Consider the following 17,425-nt stretch of genomic DNA (forward strand, 5'->3'; position numbering starts at 1 on the left):
ACACAACTTTGTATATTTTTGCGAGTGGAAGATAGAGTCCTGGAGCTACAGCAGAGAAATATAGGGTGGACTACACAGGGGCAACAGCAAACGGAAAAAACATAACAGCGGCCAATTTGTCTCATCCATCAGTGTCCCTGTAGATGGCTTCTTTTTTTCTTTCTTAGACAAGGGTAAAGTCCTCTCCAGTCTTTACTTTGTTTCCAAGATTAAAGGGAAAGGGGTTGTTCGCTTTTTTACTATTGATGACATATCCTCATGATAGGATTGTACAAGCGCTGCCTTCTATTCATTGTTCACCTGCTTACCATCACAACTGCGTCAGTGAGCAGGTGTAATTACTACTGCGCCATCCCCATTCAATTCTATGCGATGACTCCATTCTATTCACTTGAATAGGAAGGAGCCATCCCATTGAGGATAGAAGACCTTGTGGTGCTGAGGATCCTGTGGCAGCAGTTCTGGCTGGGGTAGAGTGTTGGTGACCTCCTGTGTCCACAGGTAGTACTGCAGGAGCTCTGGCTGCTTGTACAAATAAAGAAGGCTCCCTCACCTCCGATGGTCTTGCTAAAGTTGGCTGATGGAGAAGTTCTGGCTCCAACAGTGGTTGTAGGAAAGTCTCAAGGGGAGGCCTACTACTATAGGCTGCTCTGTATGGGGCCTGTTGCTCAGGAAGCAGCTTCCAGGGAAGCTCATATTTGAAGGTGGCACTGCTGTCGATGGTGATGTTGGGGCTCACCATCACCGCATAAGCAAAGTAGCAAATGTAGAATATATCAATAAAAATTAAATAATAAAATAGAATAAATGGTAGCAATCCAATAGTCCAGAAGCTTGTGTGGTATAGGTTATATACCTATCCACATACAGTTCTTGTAGAATACTTTGTGATATAGCGTAGCGATGGATTTTGTCTCCTTTATAAATACAGGGAGTGCAGAATTATTAGGCAAGTTGTATTTTTGAGGATTAATTTTATTATTGAACAACCTGCCATCCATGGATTCTGTCAGTGTTTTGATCTGTTCACCATCAACATTGCGTGCAGCAGCAACCACAGCCTCCCAGACACTGTTCAGAGAGGTGTACTGTTTTCCCTCCTTGTAAATCTCACATTTGATGATGGACCACAGGTTCTCAATGGGGTTCAGATCAGGTGAACAAGGAGGCCATGTCATTAGATTTTCTTCTTTTATACCCTTTCTTGCCAGCCACGTTGTGGAGTACTTGGACGCGTGTGATGGAGCATTGTCCTGCATGAAAATCATGTTTTTCTTACCTTGCAGACTTCTTCCTGTACCACTGCTTGAAGAAGGTGTCTTCCAGAAACTGGCAGTAGGACTGGGAGTTGAGCTTGACTCCATCCTCAACCCAAAAAGGCCCCACAAGTTCATCTTTGATGATACCAGCCCAAACCAGTACTCCACCTCCACCTTGCTGGCGTCTGAGTCGGACTGGAGCTCTCTGCCCTTTACCAATCCAGCCATCTGGCCCATCAAGACTCACTCTCATTTCATCAGTCCATAAAACCTTAGAAAAATCAGTCTTGAGATATTTCTTGGCCCAGTCTTGACGTTTCAGCTTGTGTGTCTTGTTCAGTGGTGGTCGTCTTTCAGCCTTTCTTACCTTGGCCATGTCTCTGAGTATTGCACACCTTGTGCTTTTGGGCACTCCAGTGATGTTGCAGCTCTGAAATATGGCCAAACTGGTGGCAAGTGGCATCTTGGCAGCTGCACGCTTGACTTTTCTCAGTTCATGGGCAGTTATTTTGCGCCTTGGTTTTTCGACACGCTTCTTGCGACCCTGTTGACTATTTTGAATGAAACGCTTGATTGTTCGATGATCACGCTTCAGAAGCTTCCCTGCTGCATCCCTCTGCAAGATATCTCACTATTTTTGACTTTTCTGAGCCTGTCAAGTCCTTCTTTTGACCCATTTTGCCAAAGGAAAGGAAGTTGCCTAATAATTATGCACACCTGATATAGGGTGTTGATGTCATTAGACCACACCCCTTCTCATTACAGAGATGCACATCACCTAATATGCTTAATTGGTAGTAGGCTTTCGAGCCTATACAGCTTGGAGTAAGACAACATGCATAAAGAGGATGATGTGGTCAAAATACTCATTTGCCTAATAATTCTGCACGTAGTGTATATAAAAACCAGTGCGGTATAGTCAATTGGAGACCAACGTAGTATCAACTGCGCTCCTATTAAAGGGGTTGTCCGGGTTCAGAGCTGTACCTGGACATACCCTCATTTTCACTCAGGCAGCCCCCCTGATGTTGGCATCGGAGTATCTCATGTTCCGATGTGCTCCCTTACCCTGCGCTATATCGTGCAGAGTACAGGCTCTTTGGTTTACAATAACACACTGCAGGGGCGGAAGCTTCCGCCCGGCAGTGTGTTCAGTGACATCACTGGCTCTGGTGGGCGTGCTTTAGCGCTGCCCTAGCCATTTTACTGGCTAGGGCAGCGCTAAAGCCCACCCATCAGTGCCAGTGATGTCACTGGGCTTCCTGGCAGCCCCGTGGAGATCCCTGAAACGTCACCGGAAGTCTTGAAAATGCCTTTGCCCTGCGCGATTTAGCGCAGGGCAAAGGAGAGCATCGGAGCATGAACTGCTTCGCTGCTCAAGTCAGGAGGGCTGCCTGGGTGAAAATGGAGGTATGTCCAGGTTCAGCTCTGAACCCGGACAACCCCTTTAATAGTGATCACTATAGTCACAAGATAATCTGTTGCCAATCCCCTGTGACAGAGCAGCTGTTACTACAACGGACCTATGGAGTGCAGTATAGTCAGTTTGAAATCAGCTGAATATCAATTGTGAACCTCTTGAAGGTAATCGCTATAGCCGCAAGGTGCGTAGCCAGTCCAATAATAAGTATAACCAAAGCAGTCACAAGTAATATACTCAAAGGTGCTACGTTACCAATCCAGAAGATGGTCAGGCGATGGTGCGCAGGTAGCGGGATGCGAACTGCTCAGGTAACCGAATACAAACAGTTCTTGGAATCACAGAGCTGTCGCAATATTATAGTATCACTGGAGACCGCAATCAACCACAACTGGCACAGTTTCACACTGTTCAGCGGCAAATAAATCTTATTTATTGCAATAACATGACTTTTCGGTGGTACTACACATCAATTTAGGCCTCTTTCACACTTGCGTTGTCCGGATCCGGCGTTTACTCCACTTGCCGGAATTACACGCCGGATCCGGAAAAACGCAAGTGTACTGAAAGCATTTGAAGACGGATCCGTCTTCAAAATGCTTTCAGTGTTACTATGGCACCCAGGACGCTATTAAAGTCCTGGTTGCCATAGTAGGAGCGGGGAGCGGGGGAGCGGTATACTTACAGTCCGTGCGGCTCCCGGGGCACTTCAGAATGACGTCAGAGCGCCCCATGCGCATGGATGACGTGCCATGCGATCACGTCATCCATGCGCCTGGGGCGCCCTGACGTCACTCTGGAGCGCCCCGGGAGCCGCACGGACGGTAAGTATGCTGCTCCCCGCTACACTTTACCATGGCTGCCAGGACTTTAGCGTCCCGGCAGCCATGGTAACCACTCTAAAAAAAGCTAAACGTCGTATCCGGCAATGCGCCGAAACGACGTTTAGCTTAAGGCCGGATCCGGATCAATGCCTTTTAATGGGCATTCATTCCAGATCCGGCCTTGCGGCAAGTCTTCAGTTTTTTGGGCCGGAGCAAAAAGCGCAGCATGCTGCGGTATTTTCTCCGGCCAAAAAAAACTTTCCGTTCCGGAACTGAAGACATCCTGATGCGTCCTGAACGGATTTCATTCCATTCAGAATGCATTAGGATAATCCTGATCAGGATTCTTCCGGCATAGAGCCCCGACGACGGAACTCTATGCCGGAAGACAATAACGCAGGTGTGAAAGAGCCCTTAGGCCAATAGTAGTACTCTTTTACAAGCCCAATGCTGTTGGTGACATCAGATTAATGCAGAGAGCCCCCGAGGAGCTGGTGCAGGGGATGGGGGTGGTAGTGGCTCTGATGAGGTGTTGTGTCATGGTGTACTCCCTTAGGCCGTTGCTCCCTGAGGACTGGTGCAGTGAAGTTAGTTTAAATAATCAAGTAAACATATAAAAGCCTCTCTTTATTTAGTGCAAAATATTACTTGTGGCAAATTCATCAGTATTAAATACAATAAAGTGAAGTTTCTGGCATCAGATGAGGAGGTATGGTGGCAGGCTAAATACAGTTCCTGGGAGTAGGAGCTCTTACACGTGCTTCCTCTCTCCCCCACTATCTGAACAGGATCTCCCCTCTCTTAGCTAGACTGGAACTCATCCTCCTGGCAGGTACAGGACCAGCCCTTCCAAGGGGGTAGTTACAGGGTGGTTAGCCCTGTTCCTGCCAACCGTTACCTCTCCTGCTGGAATAAATGGTATAAACATGAAAATACAAGGTGTGTCATCAAAAGTCGCAGGACACCATTGTATTTCAGACAAAAAAGTGAAAATGAAATATCTGAATACCCCAGCAAGTAATGGGCGAGGGGGTCTATCTTTTGGGCTATGTCCAGAACATGGCCTCCATCTTGAAAACTGCCATATTGGATGAAGTGCAAATTTTTCCAATAGGAAGTGGGTCATGTAGCATATGTGGTTCAAAAGTTACACAACACAGAAAGTTGCAACAACAATCTGGAACGTTCCCTGTGATGCACAGCTATTTGATATGTTCAATGTGTTGTCCCTGGTGCTGAACACAGAACATTGAAGTGTTGAACTTTCTGTGTTGATAACCTTTGAAACATATTGCAAAGCTGATTGCGGCAATCGATTCTGGTCTTCTTTGGTATGCTACATGACCTCCTTCCCATTGGAAAAATGTGCCATTGATCCAATATGGCGACATTTCAGATGGCGGCCATGTTCAGGACATAGCCTAAAACATAGGCCCCCTCATTCATTACTGTACTTTCTGGGGTATTCAGATACTTCATTTTACCTTTTGTTTCTGAAATAAAATGTTGTGTCCTGAGACTTTTGACTCACCCTGTACAATACATTAGATAAAATTACATATAAACCATTAAACAATTGCAGATACCCCCAGGTATGGGGTTCTGAATATATTATAAATTTGTACATAAGCTGTGTGTTCAGAGCTAGTCCTCCTGTCTTGTTATCAAATATCACCATTACCTCATTTTCAGATTTTCAGCCCATTTTTTGTAAAACTTTGCATGTTACAGGGTTCATTCTCACATTTCCATTGTGTAAATGAAGTTACCAAACATCTGACAGTTCAGCTTAGGGCTTGAGACAGGTTTGCATTAGTCAGGCATGGAGTGGATTGCTCTCGAAATTTGATATGTCACACTTTATTTTAAATTAAACCTAATTTTGGTGATTGCAAGGAATATGTTCTGCTCTTCAGACTTACTGGAAATGTTTGATCTTTTCCAAAGAGCTGGATAAACGTGGATGTGTCCAGGTAGAAGAATTTCACTCTACAACTATAAAATTGATTTCAAGTTTAGTCTTCAAGTGCCTCCAACAGGTGAAAATGGAATATATTGGTGGTAACTTTTTTCTTTAACCTTGTATTGACTTGAAAAAGTTGGGTCGGGCAACCTGTTGTGAGAATACCACATAATTTTTAGATAGGAAATATAAAAATAGCTATCCTCAGGCAAAAGAGAATGCCCTAAAATACTCCCCTTCAATCTATGCCAATTCAATTGCCCGTGTTCGAACAATAAAAAATTCTAGTGCACTGGTTAGATCGAACCCATCTGTCTAGAGATTGGTCTTGTGAACTGGAACTGCTACCGTCAGTCCCTCACACAAGACCTTGGACTCTCTATTGGGTTTGACTAAAACTGAGGAAATGGAGTCCAGATGACATTGCTACCTTTATCTCTAAATGCCCCTAAGGGAGTATGGACTTTGGGCAGGGAAACCCCAGTTGATGTTCCTTCAAGTAGCCTTAGATGTCAGAGGCAACAGTCTAGTCAGGAAACAGCATGGGTCAAATCCAACATGGCAAACAAAAAAAACCTACATAAAACTGGATCCACCTTGTTGCTAAAGCAAAGAGTAGAATTTCTGAGCAGATATTGCTGTCGATTCATGGAAGTATTCATGGTTGTAACAAGTCCCACAGGAGTATTGGACCCACTGAGTCACTAACTAATTCGGATTAGGGATAAACGAGGGAGTCTAAGGGTCTGTACATGTTTCACCCTTCAAGGGGATGTCCATTTCTATGCACCAGCTCTGCTGAACTCCTGGAGATGCCTGCTCAGCCAATTAATAGCCACAGGTGTAACCGACCTCAGCCAGTGATTGGCTGAGCAGGTGCAGCGAGACCACATGAGAGGTGGAGATGATGGGAGCGTGGTAGTAGTGGCACTTGGAGGAGTGGTGGTTCATGGCGACTGACTTCACTCCAACACTCCCTGGTGCCATGCAGTGAATGAAGGGAGCATGCATTCTTCCCTCAGAGCAATCCCTGATTTTCTGGGGACCCCTGACTGGCGTCGATAGGTGGTATGTTTTTATGGTGGGGCAACCCCTTTACAAGGAGGTATGGACTTTCCCACAGGACATCTACAGGTCATAAGTGTCAAATAGCAGTGACTGGTACATAGATGGAGAGTAAACTCCAGGACATGGTACCAAGGTGGCACTCAGACAGTGCACAGATTGTAGTCAGACAGTGCACAGATTGAGGCAGGTGGAGTTCGGTCACAAGCAGTAGACAGGCAGAGGTCAGGACAGCCAGAAGAAAGGTAGACATGGTCAAATATACAAGGCTGGTCAGTAACAGAGTGGAGGCTGGGAGGAGAACACCGAACACTGCTGTGAGTCAGCACAGCAAAAATGATTACTATCCGGGAACTGAAAACCTGTCCTGGTCATGTCCAATAGGGGCATGGATAACTCTGGTGTAGGAACCCCTTGCAACTTTTATCAGTATGCCAATGAAAAAAACTATTGGGCAACATAAGAGTCAATATTGTAAGGGTTTCCATAACTGAAATTCTTAGGCTACTTTCACACTAGCGTTGTTTGAATCCGGCGTTCAATTCCGACACCGGAACTGCCCGCCGGATCCGGAAAAACGTGTGAAAACTGATTACATTTGAATCCTGATCAGGCTTTCGATCACAATGGAAAAATGCATTGGAAAAAACGATCTGTTTTTTCCAATGCCATTTATGGACTTTAACTTTTTTTTCCTATTTTTCGGGTTTAACATGCAAAAGCCGGATACGTTTTGACTGAACACACGGCGCCGGATCCGGCGTTAATGCAAGTCAATGGGAAAAAAGCCTGATCAGGCGTTCAGTCAAAGTGTTCAGGATTTTTGGCCGGAGGTAAAAATACAGCATGCTACGTTTTTCTGAAAAGCCTGATCAGTCAAAAAGACTGAACAGAAGACATCCTGATGCATCCTGAGGGACGGACTCTCCATTCAGAATGCATTAGGATAAAACTGATCAGTTCTTTTCCGGATTTGAGCCCCTAGGACGGAACTCAGCGCCGGAAAAGAAAAACGCTAGTGTGAAAGTAGCCTTAGTAAGGTATTGTCTAGCTATTCATTTTTTACCAGGCATAAAGAAAAATCACCACCTCACCCATTTCTGCAGCTCCATTCCTGGTGCTTCCCAAGTTCGCACTGGTCTCTACTTCCTGGTCTCTCTTGACAAACAGGAAATGACCTCTCAGACAATCATTGGCTGCAACCGCTGCAGCCTTTAAATTATTACTTTATAGAGGTATAATAAAGCCAACCGATAGCTAAATACAGTAAATATATGCGTCCAGTCTTTGCTAGCTGCCATATCCCAGACATACCTTTATTTTGATGAATGACCACTATAGAACTTGTTCCACCTCCTCTGGCTTCTCTCATAGAATGCTATGTGCACAAATGTATAGTATTACAGCTTTTGTTTTAACAGCTTTAAGTCGAGTATTTGCAGATGAAACGTCTTTGGGATGATGTGTAATAGATTCCTCTAAGTCTAACAGCATTATGTTCTTCACCAGGAAATGAGGCTGGGGGTTTGGCAGCACTTTATATGTTCCAGACTCTCCAGAGCAGTCATCATATAATGAGTTGAGGTCATGTACGGGAATGAGAGATATCTCTTATCAATTTATTTATTTTTAGGTGGGGGGGGAGTAGAGCCTTGTCTTTGAACTAAATTCTGAAGGAGTAGTTGGATGGTGGACAATGCATAGTCCTAACTGAGGAAAATATGAATGGAAAAGGAACGACTGTGTGTGTGGGGGGGGGTTGTTATAACATCTCTGTCAAATGGAAATCATTACCCTAGATGAGAAACAGCCTCAATTGGTGTAAAAAAAAAAACTGAATGGAGGAATCTGTGTATCAAGAGGTCATGGCTACAGCAAAAAGGACAAACTCCATTCACTACTTGGTTTATAACTTGCATGTGAGATGTTCTTCGGACAGAGCTATCTTTACCAGGTTATGAGCTAATAGAGGGTTTTGTTGCCTTTGTGGCTCTTTGGTAAAGGTTCAAAATCCAAGATAGCCATCGAAATCAAGGAGGATCTGTTATGACCCCAATAACTAAAAGGAGAACTCCTACAAAAACTAATATGCTGAGTTATAGCTAGCACAGGGCTTGATGGGACACAGGGATTAAAAAAGCACCAAAGAGAAAAGTTATACCATTCACCTTTAAGCCCTGTAATGGACATGGCCTAGTTTGAGTTTATCTGGGATGTTCCTTAAATTCTGAAATTATTGTTAAAGTAATGGAAAAGAGTATAATGTATAAAAAAAAGTAGGACCCTGGAGCAAAACTAGATTGGGGCCTCACTACGTCATAACTACCATGAGCAGCATATGAGAACATGTTAAAATTATGATTCCTATTAGAGATGAGCGAAGTATTGGAAAATTAGATTTGGCTGCTTCACCGAATTTTACAAAAAAATTAGCTTTGTGACAAATTACTTCGTCACGAAGCCCATTTCTTTGTAAGTAGTGGGTGTAATGACAGAGAGCCGCAACTGCGCTGCTCCAGTCATTGTACCACTCAGATGGCCCGATCATACACGATCACATCATCTGATAGTAAAAACACAGTGTAAAATTAACAGAACAATAAATTAAATCATGCTTACCTCCTCCATTTCCTTGCGGCAGGCTGGCAGCTGCCACCTTGATTGAAGATCTGGCACAAAATTTCTTACGGCCAAAGATTAAATCATGACACCGGCCGGTGTGGTGACATCATGCGTCACTGCGCACGGGATTTCGTGCAAGATCTTCAATCAAGATGGTGGAGGCCGGCCCGGTGCGAGTAAATGGATCAGGTAAGTATGATTTTTTTGTTTGATTGTTTTTTACACTCTTTCAGATAAAATTGATTCTCTACCACGAAGCACGAGGAAATTCAATTAACACTAATTCCTATAGCTTTCATCTCTTGTCTTGGTTTTGGCCTTCCAAACTCCACTGCCCATCTACTCCCTTTACTTTTCCCTTCAGATTAGAAGCTCCTTCAGCAGACAAGACCCTTAGCTGCTGAGCCTTGTAGTCTGTGACCTTGCAGGGTTAACACGTATTATCCCATTTAGAGATTAGCAAACCAATTCTAAACGAATCAGATTCATTACAAATTTCCCAAAAATTATTTTGTCAAACAATTCTGAAGTTTTGGAGATTGGACGAGATTAGTATAATTGTCAACAATTGTTGATAGTGATTACAAACAGACTTAAACCCTGTAGATACTGGCTGTGGGTGCTCTTACGACCCAAACAGATGGATCTCAGTGTCCTGAGACTCACAGAATTGTGCGCAATTTACAGTGCATGCGTACTAGTGCTTGTGAAACACAGTGTATCTTGCAGTTCCACAGGTCCTGGGGCGGTGGAGCACACAGGTCTTCTTGTTCCACAGATGTCAAATTTAGTGCTGCAGTTGGAACGTTGATACATGTAATTATAGTTGTAAATCAATCCATTAAATACAAAGGTGGGTCTCAATTGTTATATTTGGCCATATGCGTTTCGGGCCTCCTGTTCCTTTCCTCAGTAGCGAAAATTATAAAATGGAAGAAGCCACTATCTTCTGATTACAGACAACTGGAGGTCTCATGAAAAAGACCAACTGGATCACAGAAAATATATGAATTGTAAATGCAACAATGTACACAAAATTATCATACATAAGTACAACATACAAACACAAAAACACAAATGCAATCGCACTCTGCAACTAGCACTCTGCCCTGCCTCTCTGCTGGATGTTGAATGAGGCATTAGTGTACATTTTGGCCAAAGCATAATAAGCCACTCACCACGTCAAGGTCGCCTCTATGAGTGGTCCCTAACACTAGTTCCTACCTGTTATGGGCATAAAGGCAGGGCAGAGTGCTGGTTGCAGAGTGCGATTGCATTTGTGTTTTTGCGTTTGTATGTGTATTTCGCCATAGCAATGTGCACCTGCATACAGGGTTGTGCTGACTGAACCCCCCACATTTTTTTCTTTGTAGTATATATTGGAGGCGTGGCGATCTCCATGCAGTCATGCACACCTGACCAGTAAGTCTGCCCTGGAGGCTGGTTTTAAAGTCAGTATAAAACTGAGTCTGCTTATATAGCACCTACCAGTAGCCATTTGGCTCCAGGAGTAGTATATAGTGGGCTCGCCATGCATGTTGGTACTTGCATCCCCAAATCCGATGGAAGCTGTTATGGCACCGGACGGGGTTAAAAGCAGAGTGTGCCTGGCGTGCATGCTGTACCTGCGCTCCCTGGACTTTGTGTGGCTGTCATGGCCCATAACAGGTAGGGAATAGTGTTAGGGACCACTCATAGAGGCGACCTTGACGTGGTGAGTGGCTTATTACGCTTTGGCCAAAATGTACACTAATGCCTCATTCAACATCCAGCATAGAGGCAGGATGTGTATTTCGCCATAGCAATGTGCACCTGCATACAGGGTTGTGCTGACTGAACCCCCCACATTTTTTTTATAAGTACAACATAATAATCTAGAAATACAGAAAGACAGTAGAAATATATATATAGTTACTGAAAATATAGCAAACCAAAATGGGGTATAAAAAATAAAAATATAGAATGAAATGGGATAAGTGAATTGGAATGGAATGAAAGGGATAAAATAAAATGGAATAAAATTAAATATTGTAATATGAAATACTAAAAAGGGTAAGGAAATGAAATAAACACAAGAAAGGAAAGAAATGGAAGAAAAGAAACCAGGGTGTAACGGTCACGTACACACACACACAGGGGGGAGGATAGTGACCACTGCGCTCCACCCTCACCCCTGGCCCTGCCTACTTGCCTCACGAGTCCTGATGACAGGGGACAACTGGACGGCAGTCCCTAACTTAGGATATATGCGAGAAGGACAGACAAGACAAATAACGGATAGTGAACGGACCGGGTCAAAACCAAGAGGACAACGCAGTACAATGTCATAAGCAAAGAATGGTCAGGAGAAGCCGGGGTCATAAATACCAGGAGAGTCGAGAAGTACCAAAGGAGTCTGCAAAGAATATCCAGGTGGAAGCCTGGGTCAAAATACCAGGAGAATGCGCAGTACAGGAGGAGCAGGCAAAGGATTGTCAGGGAACAGGATCAGGTAAGTATACAGGTATCCAACAACTGCCAGGAACCTAAATTAACAGGCAACCTGTGGCCAGCAGGCTGCCTGTATTTATAGTAGGGAGTGAGGGTCATGTGACGTTGCCAGCGTCACATGACCTACAGACCGATTAGTCGAGCACCGAGTGATCAGCTCGGCACTCAAGGCAGACCTAGTAGCAGGTAGCCTCCCAGCTAGCAAAGCCGCCCTGGGAACGAGGTCAAACACAGATTCTCGCTCCCAAAGCTAAGCAGCAGGTCTGCGGCTGATGGCAGACCGAGTGCGCCTTCGGCACCCCGTTACACGGGGTGAGCCACCGGTAACATTTTACCAAAATCCTTTAGTGCCTGCAAAGAATATCATTTTTTTCTGGGCATGAACAACTTGTTTCATGGCGACGGTGGAGGCAGTGATAGCTGTGGTGACAGTGGCAGAGGAGGGAATCAGGAGGGGGGCCAAGGAGCCTACAATGACATATCCCAGTCTGATAAAAGTGGAGGGGAGGGTGAGCACTTTAAAGATGATTATGTTTTAGACAAGACCTGGGAGCCAGATTGAGGTGCTGAGGAGGAGGAGGAGACATCAGAGGAGGAGGATGGTGGCCACAGCAGTGGCAATAAAGAGCAGAGGCAACTTATGGACAGAACTTGTCCCCCTCCTTGTCCTCTGTCCAAAACGGAATGTGTGGCCATGAGAAAACTATTCTCGACCAGCAATTAGCTTGTGTGCAAGCTGAACTCCAACCTGGCTAAGTTACTGGCGGTTCAGTTGCTGCCGTCCACTTAGTGATGGTAAATATAGCATATTTCTGCGTCTTCATCTAACTTTTTTTCTGTTTTATGGTACTACTACTTCGGGCCAGTAGTATGTAAAAATTGTCTGCTTTCAAAAATGTTGTGCAATTCAGCACACCTGAGGCATCATCACCAGTTCTATTGGGAAAATAGAAATGGCCAGCAATTGGAACAAGACTGTCATCCTTTTCTTATTCTTCTTTGCGGCAGCCGAGTCGCATCTACAACCAGTAGAATGTACTTGTCATTGTGATCCTCAGTTACTTGTTCTCCCACTCCTCCTCCGCTCTATCATCAGTAATCGATAGTGGGATTTGTGGCCAGAAAACAACTCTATGTGCCCAGCAATCCAGTTGTGAGCAAGCTGAACTCCCAGCCGGTAATGGCGGTGCAGTTGCTGCCATACCACTTAATTGTGGTAATTGTAGAGCAGTTCCATGTCTTCACCAAAATTTTATTTTAAGGGCAGTAGTATTTCTTGCCAGCTGTCCATCAAATGTGTATTGTCATTCTCCAAATGTGTGGGTCACCCAAATGCAAGTCACCACTCCCCCGGTGCCTCTGCTCAAACAAGTAGTAGAAGCCACATCAGCCAGTTTAGTTTGCTCCATGATGGAAGTTTTTTCTAGTACAGTGCCAACCTGATGCACTTAAGTAACTTCACATGTACTGCCTGAACAACTAGGTTCAGTTCTACCTAGACTGTGGCCTTTCTCCAAAACATACCCTGTTCGCTGACTTCATGGACTTCTGGGTAGGCAGATTGCAACAGTGGCTGGTACTGGCCCAGTTTGCTATTGCTGTACTATCTTGTCCAGCTTTCAGTGTCATCTCAGAGATGATTTTCAGTGTGGCACGTTGCATCTTCACACCCAAGCAAAATTGTTCTGCGCAAGTGTCCAAAACATTACCTTTCTCAAAATGAATCAGGCACATGGATGGCCATGAATAGATCTGCCATTGCTGACCGTTGCTATTTATTGCCAACCCAATGATGCAACTTCCGCTGTCTGCCTTGTTTATGTTAGTGTGTTTTAAAAAACACCGTCAACCATGAGTTTACCCATAGCTATATATGTCAGTGTCATTTGACATTATTTACTAATGCTATCATTGTATTCAAGAGCTTAAAAGGGGGAAGGGGGGAAATGAAAAAAGAAAAAAAAAATGTAAATAGAGAAAGATAATAGAGAAAATATGAGAGTATCATATACCAATTTTAGGCCAATTGGAGAACTTTTGATTCGGGTAGAATCAATTCAGACCTAAATCTAATTTTTGGACTGGGTTTATACATATATATAAGCAAAAAATGGGACATAAATCCTTTTGAGGTGCAAAATAAGGACATAAAACTGTTCAAAAAATATCTGATATATTTTTGTCATTCTTGTCTGACTCACTACTTTAAAGGGCTGACAACATTGGCACTCATGTCCATGGGCTGGCATTGCAGCTCAAACCAATGCAGATGAATGTGTCAGTACCAGAAACAGGCCATGAACAGGAGCTGTGTTTTTTCCGGGGGAAGAGAGAGGAGTCAGGCAGGGTCACGCTTTTTTTTTCTTCCCTATCCTATCCTCTATGTGACCTTTTTCAAATGTACAGAGCAGAACTTGTACTTTCAAACAAGGCAATCATTCACAACAGTAACATGACATAAGACGTAAACCATCTTGAATAAAATAATGAATTGTATGAGAGAAATACCCTTCATTTTTCAGTTCTCCTTATTGTGAAAATTTGGCAAAGTTAAAAATTTTAAGTGAATCCTTAGGCCCCTTGCAGACGAGCGTGTCCGGATTAGATCCGGATGCGCTGCCGATGCGTTCAGTGATAACTGCGCGATTTCGCAGGCAAAGTCTTTCAGTTTTGCCTGCTATCGTGTTCAGTTGTTCAGTTTTTATCGCGCGGGTGCAATGCGATTTTAATGCGTTTTGCACGCGCGTGATAAAAAATGGAATGTATACAAACAACATCTCATAGCAACCATGTCACTGCTATCGGGTCAGTGTTGCGTGAAAATCGCAAAATATAGAGCATGCTGCGATTTTCACGCAACGCACAAGTGATGCGTGAAAACCAACGCACATGTACACAGCCCCATTGAAATGAATGGGTCCGGATTCCGTGCGGGAGCAATGCGTCCGCATCACGCATTGCACCCGCATGGAATACTCGCTCGTCTGCAAGGGGCCTTAGAAAGTCAGCATGGCAAATGTTAGCAAGGATTTTTTTGAAATTGTAATTTGACATTTAAAATTAGGCAGAACAAAGCGCCTAAGTTTTAAGTTCCTTTGAAAAGTGGTGACATTCTTTGTTTTTGTTCTTTTCTTTAAGGATCGCTGCTACTATCACGGAGAGGTAGAGGGATATTCTGGCTCATCTGTCAGTTTAAGCGTCTGCTCTGGTCTCAGGTAATGCATTGTGTATCTAGTCTTCATTCCAGTTTTAATTTGTGAAAATTTAACTTAGAACAGATCTCTAGAATGGTTCTTGTACAATAGTGGTACAGTTCATACAGTCCTGATGAAAAGTTTAAGACCACTTGAAAAATGGCAAAAAATCCTATTTAGCATGGCTGGATCTTATCAAGGTTCCAAGTAGAGCTTCAACATGCAGCAAGAAGAAATGGGAGTGAGACAAAACAATTTTTGAGCATTCAATTTAATGAAAACAACAAATAAACTGAAACAGGCTGTTTTTCAGCTGATCAAAGGTTTAGGACCACACCTCGAAAAAAAACTAAACCCCCCCAAAACAGAGATCCAACTTCCAAACATGAACTCAGTAATGAGTAGCTCCGCCGTTATTGTTTATCACTTCAAAAATTCGTTTCGGCATGCTTGATGCAAGCGTTTCCATGAGGTGAGTGGGAACATTTCTCCAAGTGGTGAAGACGGCCGCACGAAGGCCATCTACTGTCTGGAACTGTTGTCCATTTTTGTAAACTTCCCTTGCCATCCATCCCCAAAGGTTCTCCTGGAAGGGCATTGCCTACTGTAGCGTTGTCCTACTGTAGCGTTGCCCTGGAAGGGCATTGCGGGCATTGTGTACTGTAGCGTTGTCCTGTTGAAAAACCCAGTCGTTACAACACAAACGAGGGCCCTCAGTGATGAGGAATGCCCTCTACAACATCTGGACATAGCCAGCGGCCGTTTGACGCTCCATGCACTTCCTGAAGCTCCATTGTTCCACTGAAGGAAAAAGCACCCCAGACCATTATGGCGCCCCCTCCACTGTGGCACGTAGAAAACATCTCAGGTGCGATCTGCTTGTCATGCCAGTAATGTTGGAAACCATCAGGACCATCAAGCTTAAATTTTTTCTCTTCAGAGAATAAAACTTTCTTCCACCTTTTGAATGTCCCACGAGCAGTTCTGTGGCGTTCAAGGAGACAAAGTCTTTGAAGACGTTTTTAGTTTTTGAAGCCCTTCAGTCTCAGATGTCGTCTGATGGTTATGGGGCTGCAGTCAGCACCAGTAAGGGCCTTAATTTGGGTCGAGGATCGTCCAGTGTCTTGATGGACAGCCAATTGGATCCTACGGCTCAGTGCTGATGAAATTTTTTTGGGTCTTCCACTTGACTTTTTTGTTCCATAACCCTCAGGATCATTTAAGAAATTCCAAATGACTGCGTCCCACTCAGCAGCGATGGTGCGCTGTGAGAGACCCTGCTTATGCAGTTCAACAACCCGACCACGTTCAAAAAGGGAGAGTTTTTTTTTGCCTTTGCCATCACAACGTGTGACTACCTGACAGAAAATGACAATGAATCCACATCTTTGCACAGATTTGGCCTTTTAAAGGCATGTGGTCCTAAAATTTGGATCAGCTGAAAAACAGCCTGTTTCAGTTTAATCGTTATTTTAAATTAATTGAATGCTCAAAAAATGTTTTGTCTCACTCTCATTTCTTCTTGTTGCATGTTGAAGCTCTACTTGGAACCTTGTTAAGTTCCAACAAGGTAAAATAAGATTTCTTTGCATTTTTCAAGTGGTCTTAAACTTTTAATCAGGACTGTATGTCCATTAGGATGGAACAGTTCTCACTAGAATGTACTGTGTATAGTATAGTAATAACAAGAGATGAGCGAATTTCTCATAAATTTGATTCGGCATGTTCGCAGAATTTTCCGAAAAAAATCGGTTTGATCCAAATTTATTTGTGGCGAATCGCGTAAATGGCTATTTCCTGGCTGCAGAGAGCCTGTATAGTGGTTTAGAACACTTTGCCTTGCAGTAACAGGCATAGGGAGTCTTCTGTGGTAGTGTAATATTACTGTGAGTCCGTATGACATGCAGATGACAGGCGTCGCTCTTAGAATCACTGCACACTTCACTTATTTGGGCAGTCACGGGGCCAAATGTGACCAAATAACTCAAGTGTGAACTCAGCCTTACAGGTCGATGTAAGCGCCAGGTATAAAGAACCGTGCATAGGCCCAAGATCCTACTATAGCGTGAAAGAGTGCACTCCTTTTACACCAATTCACTGATTCCACATAGATTTCTACAGAACCTGTTCTATTAAATGCTTATACAAGTAGAGCCACCCGACAGAGTGGAGAGGGTGTCAGCAGTAAGTTTGTGTTGACGTCACTGATTATTTTGCCCTTCCTCTGATCCGTCAGAACAATAACCCCCAAAAAACGGATCCTGTCTGTGGAGCATCCTGTCACCGCCAGACATCTGAGAAGCTCTGACAGACGTTCTTCAGAACCTCCTGCTTGAGGTTCTTTTGTTTTGCTTTCGTTTTGTCATCTCGTTTCCCTTTCTCAGCTGTCATCTAGTTGCACTGATTGCATCCCTTTAAATCCCCTCCCATACTGCATCACTTTGCGGTTTATACAACTTCCTGGAGTGTGTACATGCTGGATGCTACAGCTGATGCTTCTACAGATAAGTCTGTTCATTGATTTGTGTTTTCCTGTTTGCTTGATCCTAGGTGACCCTGACTCCCTCCGTATTGAGTGTAGGGAGCCG

The 17,425-nt window shown here is 44.0% G+C and overlaps 1 protein-coding gene across 1 annotated transcript in view; it reads left to right on the top strand.

Moving 5' to 3' along the window:
- The window catches only part of ADAM12 (ADAM metallopeptidase domain 12), a 676,627-nt gene that overhangs the window by 362,560 nt on the left and 296,642 nt on the right, over positions 1-17,425 (top strand). Inside the window, exon 6 of the mRNA XM_044298620.1 lies at positions 14,782-14,858. Within this exon, the coding sequence (XP_044154555.1) occupies positions 14,782-14,858 (77 nt within the window). The remainder of the gene's footprint in view (positions 1-14,781; positions 14,859-17,425) is intronic.

This window comes from Bufo gargarizans, chromosome 6 (assembly GCF_014858855.1).
Source record: "Bufo gargarizans isolate SCDJY-AF-19 chromosome 6, ASM1485885v1, whole genome shotgun sequence".
NCBI classification, from domain to species: Eukaryota; Metazoa; Chordata; class Amphibia; order Anura; family Bufonidae; genus Bufo; species Bufo gargarizans.